The following is a 12,325-nucleotide window of genomic DNA, read 5'->3' as shown; positions in this document are numbered from 1 at the left end:
AACAAACATAAACCTTTCACACAGCAGCCATATTAACATGAAATAGGGTAAATGGAGATATTGTCAGTGATACTAATCAATATCCTGCTCTGTTTAGTGTAGTGGATGAGCCAACATGCACAATCACAGCACCCTGACTCTGTTTTAACCTACTGGAAGGGAGCTATAATTTGTATCATTGGTAACATCTGTGTTTATCCTACTATTTCATGTCAAAGTGACTGATATAAAAAAGGTGTATTAAGTGCAACAAATGGGACTGAAAACAGTATGGTTGGAATTAACAAAAATGAGAAGCAAAAAAAAAAATCACCATGGTCTAACTGCTGTGACCTAACTGAATATGACACATGTATTTAGGGTGCAGTTACACTGTGATCTGCGCTATATCGTATAGTTATCTATATGATACCGGTTCATTTAACTGCAAATACCTAAATAAGGTAGCAGCTGGCTGGAGGGAGATCATCAGGGAGCTGGCTTATCAAGGTAATTGACCATCATTAATAACAATCTACTTGCTGTTGGTTATATTACACGTCATTTCCAGTAGGGAAACATCTAAATATTACAATGTGAAATGTGTGAAATGTTTGAAAATTAGGCTAGAAGCATAGGAAAATGGCAAGTACTCACCCAACTTTTTCTGTAGTGGTTATGTCTCCAGTCTGATCTAGAGCATGCAGCTGCTGATAGATATGTACTGGGATGGAAATAAAAGGTGAACATCTATCAGCCACTGACAGATAAATGATCAAACTCACAATGCACCATCATCACCATCACTATGTCGTGTCATCCTTTATCAGCATTTGGCTGGTGACTGGTCCTAATTTCCAACCCTAAGTATCTGGTTTGATTACATAAAATAAGAGCATAATTAATGGATTCAGTGTGAACACAGACCGCTAAATGTTAAGTGATGTGATACGATAGTTGGATGTTCACTTTCAGTGAGGAGAGGGTGTTGTTCAGTGTTGTCTGTTTCTCACTGTTCTTGGATATGTTTTTGTATTTCTGTGGGTTAAGGGCCACGTCTCACTTGGAGTTATGGGACTGTCATCTGTGATATGAGCCAAGAAGTCTAAACTAAGGTCATATTTTCCCCTGGAATAGATTGCCTGAGTAACATTTTCACCCTCTATTTTGGGTGTGCACGCCTTGTCCATGTTCTGTATTCGTTGCCAAACATTAGTATTTCTCAATAGCTGGGCCATACAGCATGTTCCTGCTGTGTACACAAATAGCAGATATATGTTCAAAGGTGCTCCATGAATGTTGAAAATCAAAGGTCTCACACAGACAGACACTAGTTGCAGATGCAGGACTTGTACCGAAGTAGGTTTGATGGAGTATTGTAAACTTAATGATTAGAAATTATTGTGAAAATTTTGATTTGCTGATAACTGTCAAGTGAATTTTCAAAACCATTGCTGAGCTGGTTATAGTAGTATGTACGGATATTCATTCTTTTCTTTGTTCATTATTGTTATTTGTAAACCTTTTTAGTTTTTTGTCTGTTGGACAGGCAAAATAAAGACGTTTACAACATCATTGGGGGTTCTGATAAGCAGTTGATTTATATTTTTTAGGTTTTAAAGCCAAAATGTATTTTATCAAACCTGCAATTTATTTACTGTGATAATCCTTTAACTGACTATGATACTTGTTTCTCTGACCACAGTACTTAATTCAGTGTCCTCCTTGAAATTTCTATTCTGATCGGTAACTTTTGTTTTTGTTTGTCTATTTCATGTTTATTAGAGTTCAAATTAATGCTGAAGGATCACCAAATGAGTAAGTGTCTGTTTATGAGTTGTCAGAAATCATTAATAATCTTTTAGAAGGAGTAGATGTTTATTTATGTTGAATTGAACAATATGTTAATGGAGTCAGACAGGCAGTAAGACAGGCAGTCACAGAACTCCGAACTGCAGAGCAGTAGCAGTGAGCATTTGTTTTTTAGGATATCAGGCTTAGCTTTACATTGACAGACAATTGACACTTATCAGCTGACCACCTTACAGTGTAGGACTTGTTGTCACACGTTATTGTCGATTTACAATGTCAGTGTTCCTGCAGCCTGCCTGAGCTTCTTCAAGTCTGGTGAGGAGTGGGTGGGGTAAACCAGTCATTTTAACTGCAGATTGTTTATTTAAAAGGAATTTAACCTATATATTGCCTGTGGCTCCAACACACTGTTTGGTCTGCAGTACACATGTTTGGACACACAATTGCTACATATGGCTCCTTAAACTAATACTTACAGTATTGCTTTTACTGCTGGTTACATTTATTTCATTGCCTTATTTAAATGGAACAAAGCACTCAAGATGCTTTGAAAGGAAAAAGCCACAAATGAAATATTTTTATCATCTCATAATCTCATGACAACTAGTGTCCCTGCCAATATCTGTCTGTACTAGATCTGCCAATTAGGTTGAAGGCCACAGGGAGTAGCAAACTGAACTGCCAATAGCAAAATAGCCCTACTGTCACAGGGAGACAGTTAACTGGGTTTGGGGTTGTCTCTGTAGATTCCCTACCCTTTTTTAAAAAAAAAAAAAAAAAAAAAAAAAGAGGCATGGGAGGGACAAGCAGAGAGGAAAGAAAAGGCCAGCACTTTCCCTCTGAGTAGAATTGGTTATGACAGGCTGACAGGGGAAGAGTCACATCGTAAAGCAAGGGATTGACAGACGGCGAGAGGGAGAACAAAACCAATTGGAAAACCCTATCTCTTTCCTCTCTGCCTCCCACCCCCCCTCCCTGTCTATCTCTCATTCTCTGTCTTTTTTCCCCTCATTGCTTTCGTGGAAGAGAGGAGACAGACAAGGACAGAGCCTTGAACTCAGACACCGGTAAACACTTTTGCTTTTTTTACTCTTCCAGCTTTTCGGTAGTTAGTCCATATCATCAGTTACATGCTATGATAGAAGCAGACTGTAGGTATATTTACATAAACATTCACACTGTACATGGGCCCCGTAGGAGTCATTATCATGTCTGTAATGTTGCTGGTGTTAGTTGTTGTACATGACTTATTAATGCACACTCTCATCCATCTTTAATGTGGAGAGACCAGTTGCAACTTAATGGTTACAGTGAGTTTTCAGTGGCCGCTTGTGTCACTAACACATGAGGGGATGATGCTGAAACATAGCTTACTATTAACATAGCTAGAGATAGCTTATTGTAGGTGTAAAGACTATTTGCTGATGCACAAAAGGCAGAGGTGATAAGGCAGGCAGGTGAGTTATGTCTTTCTGTACTCCCATAGATGTTTAATTGATGGTATCCTGGTGGGTGTAGTTGTGCCTTTTATTGTTTCTCTGTTTGAAGCATTATCTCATGTCAAACAGAGGTGAAGCCTTCACTGGGCCGTGGCATGTTTGAACTCTGAGTGAGCTCTCGATAAGATTGTACTGGTTCACGTAACTGTGCTCATTTGCATTATATTTGCATATGATATACTTCCTGCAGTTAGATAGGGGTGTAATGTGCGTGGGCTTCATTATCATTAAGCAAGTTTTAAAACAGCTTATGCTGATCCAGGGGTTCATAAAGTTCACGTCTAGCTTACTCTGTCAACATAAGGCCTATTGGCTTGCCCAGCTGAGAGAGTTGTACCCCCCGCTCTAATTAAGCAATGTAATTTTCATTTTGGCTGCTTGCCCAAACTGGTTTGACTGCTGTCGCTGGTCCTGCTGCATGGTGTTGGGTGACGGCTTGACCAAAGCAGCCATTGTGTCCCCTAAGGCAAATGAATGTGTATTTATAGATGGTGTTTGTGTTTGTGTTTGTGTGTGTGTGTGTGTGTGTGTTTGCTGTTTCCAGCTTTATGCTGACATAATGAGTTGAGTTGTTTCACATTGAGTAACTGTGTTGTCAGGTTCAGAATATTCACGCTCGGTGTATAATCCACTTGTTCTTGGGCAAATCCTGAGATGGAGCAACAATCCCAGATTTATGTGTGTTTGTCATTAGCCAGCGGTGGAAACAGTACACAAATTCTGTACTTAAGTGTAGATGACTGTGTGAAAAAAGACTCTGGTAAAAGTAGAAGTACTGATTCAGCTTCTTTACTCAAATAGAAGTGAAAAAATACAGGGTCTGAAGTGTATGTAAAGTATAAAGTAAAAAGTAAGGACATTAATACAGGCTGTTTTGTACAAAGCTAACTGAACCTCACCTTTTCTCCATGATTGAGTCTGCCTGTCTTGTCTGTTCAGTCGTATTACGTCTGTCGTTTGTGATATGTGCTGGTGGATACACAAAGAATAATCTTTTCTGTGTGTTATTGTCCCTTCTCTGTAGGTTGACATCAGTTTTGATGTTGGGGAGGCAGCGTGCAATGATGCAAAATAATAATAATAATAATTATAATTTTCCTGAAATGGATTGAAATTAAACAAACCTGTTTTGGAAATGTAGTGAGTAGAAGGTATAGCCTACTTGTAAAAGTTAAAAGTTGTCAGAAAAATAAATAGTCAAGAGAAGTACAGACATAAAAACTCTACTTAAGTACAGTAACAAAGTTTTGTACTTAGTTTCCCATCTCTGTTGTTAGCAGTTGAATTATTTTGACATCACAAATGCAAGTACTGAAAGCTTTCATCATAATCTTTATGATGAATATGTACCATTAAAGTTTGCATAGTATTTCAAGGTAAGTGGATGGTAGAGATGAAACAGTATGTAGTATTTCATATTATAGTTAACAAAATTGTCACAGTTATCAGTATTATTGTGGTGTTGTTAAGATGTTGTGAAATGTTCAAAGAGTGCTGATATCTTTCAAGTTGAAATCTTTTCACCAAGTTTTATATTGAAAACCTCTCAATGATTTGAAATAGCATCATGAACTTTACCATGACACTGTCTTCACTGATGCAAAACAAACCCACATTGCTGATGCACCTCTGTCTGGGAGACTGTTGCTAACTTTGGTTGATGCTGGAAAGTTTTTCAAAGTGCTGTAATCACACCCATTTTAATGATAATTAAGATTTGAAATGGTAATATGAAACATTTTAGAATTTTAGTGTGGTTTATTATAAAACTGGTATGTTTTGTGTCTCCCTGATCCTTCTCTTCCTGCTACAGCACTGCAATATGAGACTGCAATTTGAGACTTGATCAAAGATAATATCCACCCAAAAATGTAATTCATGTTTTCTCATAATGCTGTACAGCTTGTTTTTTGGAAGTCTCTTAAAGATGATTGGAGAGACAAATTATAGTGATGCTGTCAAATAGAGACAAATCCTACTATAAAACTCCTGCAGAGACAGTTAATAAGGAAACAACTGGAATGTAACAACAAAACCAGTTGAAATTTTACTGGGATTTGGTAGCGTGCTTATTTAAAGCTCTTAAGTCATTTGGGTAAAATATTTTCTGAGCTCAAAAAAAGCTCAAAATTAAAAAAAAAAAAAAGTCTTGATGCCTGGAGGCAGATAGTTTTGCTATATTTGTGGATGACCTCACTGTCCAATACGATTTGAATAGCACAATGTAAATTCTGTTTTAGTGCAAAGTCATGGGATGAACTGCCAGAAAGTGTTCCTTTGACATGGTTGAATCAATGTGAAATTAGGCCCCAAGCTGCTTCATTAAGCTTTGCAGGAGTAGATAGAACATGGTATCATAATCAATAAAGTATTCCCAGTGCAGTGCTGCTGGGTGTAGCCAATCTTTGGCTTATCTCTATACCTCAGGGCCAGCGGGACATTTATCGTGGGCACGTCACACACATGTAATCACACAGTTTGCACATTGCAGATCATTTGAACAGTATGCCTTAGAGTAGAAACAAACGGTGGGAAACATAAATTAGTGGAGCTGTGGCATAACATATTTCTGAGTGGTCATTGATTTCTGGTTTGTCACAAGGCCCATCTCTGTAAAATTTGTGTTGAGCAGATGAGGCATGTTTTCCAGATCCAGTGCCAAGGAACAGCTCGGTAGCACACTAAACTGGATTGAGCTGTGTCCTCGTGCATTTTTAGCGTAATCTGAGCCAGTAAAGGTTGTCATGTTTTCCAGCAATCAATTTGAACGAATTTGAAATTAAATGTGATTTGTTTGAATTAATTCTATTTACATTCACAGCATTGTCTTTGTTGTTTTATTAACTTTACATTACACCTGTCTAACAAGGTCTAACCTTCCTTGGGTGGCAAGCTAGCAGGTGACTCTTGAGATTTCTTGTTACTTTGAACACAGTCAGCAACAGCTTTGTTAGTTACTTTGACATCTATACCAAAGATACTGCACACGCTGTTTCTAAGATGCTTTGGTGTCATGATTGCCCACTCAAGACAACTTTGCTGGCTAGTGTCCTCCTCGTGTGTTGCAAGCAACATAACTAGCTTAGTTTACTGATCTGTCAATCGGCCATGCAATAGGTCAAGCTCATAGTGAATTTTTAGAATGCTCTCTGTTGGATCACAAGGTAAACTACTTCAAATATACTGTTGTTGTTGTCACTTGCTAAACTCTTATCTGTGACAAAATTGGCATCTGATATGGGAAAATTTGCCCACTGAGAGGTGTCTTGCCTTGTAGGGTATGGTTAAAAAAACTTGCTGAAAAAGTATTGGAGTGAGTAGCAAAGACAAGATGGGAAAATGAGAAAACGGGCAATGGCTGAAGAGATTTTTAATAGAATATGTGTGTATGTGTGTGCCAGAAGTTGTCTGGCTGATAAATGTCTCTTCCCAGATGTCAGAGGGTTATGATTCCTCCCAGCAAGCTGAAATTGCCTCTCCCATTACTCTTCCTAAATGGCAGGGAATAGTAGAATAATTGTGCGATAAGGGCTTCATTATGATTGTTCACTTTTTTGCATGCATAGGCAACCTCGGCTCCATACAGAAAGATGTCGCTTTGGGGGGTCTGTATAGTCTTTACTTTTATTTATTTTTATTGTGTTGCTTTGTTGAACTAGCCTCAGTGGAAGTTTTAATAGCAAAAGTTTGCGGATGGGTGTGTGCTAATTTGAAGTGCAGCTGATGTAATTAGAGATGTTCATTAGGTATGGTTTAAGTATAAGATACGATAAGATAGTGTAACGCAGCAAAGTCATTCTTGAAGAGTAATTTGGTACAGACCATTAATCATCTCTCTATAAATGCCCTTCAACCCTCCAAGGTAAGTGGTTTAAAGCCATCCATAACAAAGAAATTGTTTTCCTTCTCTCTGTCAGCTTGGCCCCTAAAATTCTCACTTTGTAATTTATTAGGGAGGCACAGCTGTCTCTTTTTCTTTTGTTTTACTCTGTGTCCACTATCCCTTCTCCTATTTCCTATATCTCTCAACGTGCCAGTCACCCTATACAGTAAGTACCAGCAGGTTCCCAGACTTAGGTGTTGTGGAAACAGCGGTCTCAGGTGACTTAGCAGAAGAGCTCAGTCCAACAGTAGGAATCCAACTGGGACATAGCTCCAGATCTTTGTCATGCTGCATTAGGGCAGGGATACAGGCACACTTTGTAAACACACTCAGCTGTTTATTGTCAGCTGTATACCTCCCTTTGGGACTCCTATGTGAGTGTTTCAGTGTTTTTGTCAGTGTATGACTAATCTGTGTTTGTTCTCAGCAGCATGACGTTAGCAAAGGGGCCTCTGCCTTCTCCTCCTGTTCCATGCATGTCTGCCTAGATCTCGGTGGATTTTGGCTGCTTAGCCCGGATTTACATCGTTTAATTTCAAGGCCTGCTTAACACGTCTCAATCAATGAGCTCCTATACGCCAGGATATGGGGGATTAGTTAATAGAAGTAAGAGAACATTATGTTGGATATATCCAATGATATCCCACCTGGTACAGTGTCTACATACTGATAACAAGTGCATATGTGGTGCAGAATAGGGATCAGGGTGCTCCTTTTTTTCTTACAGGACCAGATACCAGCTGAAAGTGTAGTTTTTAAAACTGAAGAAAATAATGGGTAACACTTTATTTGAGGGGGTGTGCATAAGACTGTCATTACACTGTCATAACCATGTCATGATCTCTATTGTGATGATCTTTATGAATGTTAATGACGGCTGTCAATAATCAGTTATGTTATTTGATATTAATAAAGCCAATGATGTCTTTGTTATGACAACCAAGGCAGCCTAAGCTGTCAGTGTCTTTGTCATGACAACCTGACATGATCAAACTCAAAGAAACTTTTTTTATTTATTTATATTTATACAGCAAATAATTCCTCACAACATTATAAAAGCATTTGACAGTGTAATAAAACTTAATGACATCTTTATGATAAGTCTGAAATGTACCACTTTACTTGAAATCAAGGAGAATATTCATGACACAGTTATCATGGTTCCATGACAGCCAGTGTCATAACCAACCACATCTGACAGTTTAATGTAATGTTAAAACATAAAGGTACATAGTTTCTTTAAGTTTGATAAGTTCAAGTTGCCATGACAAAAATACAGACGGGCTATGTTGTCTTGGTAAAAGTAAAGTTGTCATAAAAAAGACATTTTTGATTTTTATAATGTCATTTTGTCATGACAAGGCCATTATTGTCAACTTTGCATTAAAAAGATGTAATTGACCAACTCACACCTAATGTCAACAGTCATAAACATTTATAAAGACTTGTTCAGCTTCATTACGGATGTCATGACATGGTGATGACACTGTAATGACAGTCTTATGCACACAAGTATATTGAAATAATACAAATATTAAGTATACATTGGGGTCGGCAAGATGGCATATTTAATTATGAGATCAGTGGGTGCTTTTGGATAAGAGTCCCTATATCAATAATCTCTGCCTAATGAAAAATAATTTTCCGTCTAGAGTACATAAAGAATGACACTAATAATTAGTAAAGGCATATTAATATTTCTATGCTCAAGGACCCTTTCCTACATATCACTGATTTCTGTTTGGTTCCAACCTTTTGCCTCTCTTCTCTGTCTCACTGCTCCTAGTGATGGACACCAAGGCAGTTTTTGCTGCCCTGTACAGTGTGTGTGAAGAGAATGCCACGTTCTTCTCAGGAGGAGCCAAAGGGCCGCAGGGTGATGCAGCACGGCGGCTGGTGGATGTCATGAAGCTGATCCAGGAGCACGCTCGCAGTCTGGAGCCTGTTATCTCCGGCTTTGCATCGGTCTACCATCATTTTGACTTTGACCCGCACATACCTGCAAATGGCTATCGCTCACTGGTCAAGGTAGGCTGTGCGATGCTTTCAAATCTTAGACATAGAACTGCAACAATTCGTCGATTAATTGATCAAAAGATAATTAATTGCCAACTATTTTGACGATCAACTAATTATTTCAGTCATTTGCTGGTTCCAGCTTTTAAGATATAAGGACTTGTTACCTTTTTTTGTTATTTATGATAGTTAATGAAGGGTTTTTGGGTTTTGGACAGTTAGTTGGACTAAAGAAGCGCTTTAAAGATGTGACTTTGGGCTCTTAGAAATTTTTTGACATTTTATAAATTAAACGATTAAGTAATTATTATTGTCATAATTGATTATAGCTTCATTTGAATCTGTGTCTGTGTTCTCATTTGAACCCAGTGTAGCTTTCAGAATAGCACCCCCCCACCCACCCACCCACCCCAATACCGCAATACATTCTTATCAATGTTCTCTTCACACTATGAGAAACTGCTCACCTTGCTCTTGCTCTTGGTACTTCTTTGTTCCCTTTCCCATCGAATCACACCCCTGTGTGGTCTGACTGAAGACACCTTGCCTTTAAAGCAGATGATCTACAGTGAAGTATGTGAAGTATGTGTATATACATCTCTCACCCTGTAAAGAACCACTATGCTGTGTCGGGGTAGCTAGCTGTAGCTAGTTAGGTCTGTTTCTTCAGTAGCTGTTATCAGATTGAAGTAAACTTAATGGCCTGTGTTGCTGTAAGCCACTACTGCCTCAGTTGGAGAGTATGGCTTCCTAATTTTGAGTTCTGCCCATGAGCTTTGTCTCTCGAAATGAACACCAAGCCTAAATGGCAAAGAAGAAGTCTTTGCATGACATGGGCAAGCATGAGGCATGTCTCATCTGTTTGGGGATTGTTCACGCCAGTCGAGTGTTGACTGAGTTCAAATCCAGCGTGTTTTGTCATCAGCTCTGACACTCAACCCTGGAGGAGTGGGTCATGTTTGTGGAGAAAGTGCTGAGGGACCCAGCTTTGTCGTAACTCATAACTGGACTGACCACATGGAGTGTGCTGAAGGGCTAGCAATGTTTGAGCTGGAGCCCTGTGAAAGCACTCTGAACTGCAGCGTTGATGTTTATGTGCTGGACATCGGCTTTGAGATTGTTTAAGCTATCTCTTGGCTTACAACCACAGAGGTTTTCTGTTGCCTCACTGTGAGCAAGGGCACATTGGACTGGTTGTGTTGCAACATCATGGGCATTGTCAGAGGGTTAAAAAATGAAAAATATGCACATCCATAAACCCAATGGGATGGATGCTGGATGATTAAAAATACCTGAAAAGAGGAGGAGATATCTGCACCCCAAACTGTGAGTATCTGTGAGGGATAACTGTTCTGCAGTTCCGGTTGGTCATCACTAATACTTTTGTTGACTTTTACTGTTTGGACGTGACAACTCCTTCGGTGGCTCAGTCTGCCATTTCTGCAGGGACTATGATGCACTAGAGTGCCAGACATTTTGATTTCAGTTTAGTGTCTTCTCTGCTCTCATGAATAACTACCCCGTACTATATGTGTTGTACCACGTGAATCAAATGAAGAGGATCAAAATGTAATTACTATAACTTCTGTTCCCTGAAGGAGAGGAACAAGATATAACACTTGGTTGCCCCCTGCACAGCTGGGCTCGGTGAAGAGCAGCTATTGAACTGAGGGATGACTGTAATGTCACATTCTGTACTTCATCACAGATCATCTGCCTTAAAGGTGTGAATAGATGTGTATTCAGTCAGGCCATGCAGGGACATGATATAACATACTACATGTGTTGCACCTTGTTCCTCTCCTTCAGGGAACAGAAGCTATAGTTATAACAGTTTGTTTCAAGGTCAGTCCATTTGTTTAACAAATTGATTTTATGTTGCAAATCAGGTTAGATAAATTCCTCCAGCTGTAGAATGTCTACCCCAAGTGTACCCACTGTACTTTATCTTCTGCAATTATTGATGAAACATCATGACCTTCCATGGCTGCAGCCCACCACAACTAAATGAGTTGTGCAAGCAGCAAATGAATGCTGCTCTGTTTTCTAGCCTCTCGATTTCCACATTTATAATCCCTCTCATTCCCACAGTGGTACATTTACTAATCTGTAACACCATGGTGAAGCAGTAAGCTTTTCACGTGCTTGCATTCAGCCATGCTATCATACATTATTGTTTTTTTTCCTTCAAGCTTGCTGCTCTAATCTTAATTACAACTGAAGTAGACCCAGGAGATATGGCCCTTAAATGATAGCACAATTAAAGAAATACGATTTGCTTTGTCCTAATGCAAAATACTCTGCATCCCCTTTTAGAAAAGAAATAATAGCCTGAGGTTTATCATAGTTTATCTCAAGAATACATATCGTATATCATTTTGTAAAAGTTCTGTCCTTTTATTACCTAATGACAAACTTTACCTAATTTGATCGTAATTTAATTAAACTGACCTTGCTTTTTAAGTTACCCATTTTTAATAGAGAAAGATGCATTGCACATTTTCTCATGCATTTTATTGACATGTTGATCATACTTTTCTAGGTGGTGCGCTGCTGCCTTCTCCACATCATCCAGAAGGGCCGCTACATCACCACCAACCGCCGCAGCATCTTTTTTCGAGTAGCACACAATGCGGGGGAGATGGAGGCCTATTGCAATGCTCTGTGCCAGCTGCGTGCCCTGCTCTACCTGGCTCAGCGTATGTTGCATGACAACAGCCACGACAACCTTTTTTTCCAGGATGAGAGTGGCCTCAGTGAGAGCTTCGTCCGTGAATACTCATCCATGCACAAGGGCTGCTTCTATGGGCGTTGCCTTGGCTTTCAGGTGAGATGAGCTGTGTGGTACAGGGATGGGTAGTGGGAAAGATAAGAAAGAAGAGAGAAGAACGGGGAAGGTCAGAGATGGCAGTACATCATTCTCAGGGTGCAAAATTACCTTTTTTGTCCAATGGCTAATGAATGTTCACATTTTACAAGTCTCTCAATAGGTTAGAATTGTTCTTTTTTGTTTGGTGGGAGAATGAAGCAGATCTGTGAGCCATTTGTGTATTTTACCAGCATTTGGCTGATGGCCGGTGCTAATTTTGTGCCCTGCTCCTGCTTGATGGTCCAGAACTGAGATTTTAGGTGAAAC

General features: G+C 39.3%; 1 protein-coding gene across 5 annotated transcripts in view; it reads left to right on the top strand.

The window, feature by feature from the left end:
- The window catches only part of lipeb (lipase, hormone-sensitive b), a 41,478-nt gene that overhangs the window by 2,928 nt on the left and 26,225 nt on the right, over positions 1-12,325 (top strand). For 2 of the 5 annotated variants that reach the window (XM_084727151.1, XM_084727150.1), the window contains 4 exons: positions 1,765-1,797; positions 2,818-2,858; positions 8,960-9,201; positions 11,732-12,016. In XM_084727151.1, coding sequence (XP_084583277.1) covers positions 1,765-1,797; positions 2,818-2,858; positions 8,960-9,201; positions 11,732-12,016 — 601 coding nt within the window. The remainder of the gene's footprint in view (positions 1-1,764; positions 1,798-2,817; positions 2,859-8,959; positions 9,202-11,731; positions 12,017-12,325) is intronic. The other 3 variants (XM_084727147.1, XM_084727149.1, XM_084727148.1) reach the window with 2 other exon arrangements.

The sequence above is a fragment of the Lutjanus erythropterus genome, chromosome 9, assembly GCF_056507025.1.
Source record: "Lutjanus erythropterus isolate fLutEry1 chromosome 9, fLutEry1.hap2, whole genome shotgun sequence".
Lineage (NCBI taxonomy): Eukaryota > Metazoa > Chordata > Actinopteri > Lutjaniformes > Lutjanidae > Lutjanus > Lutjanus erythropterus.
This window is presented reverse-complemented; position numbering and strand designations above follow the sequence as displayed.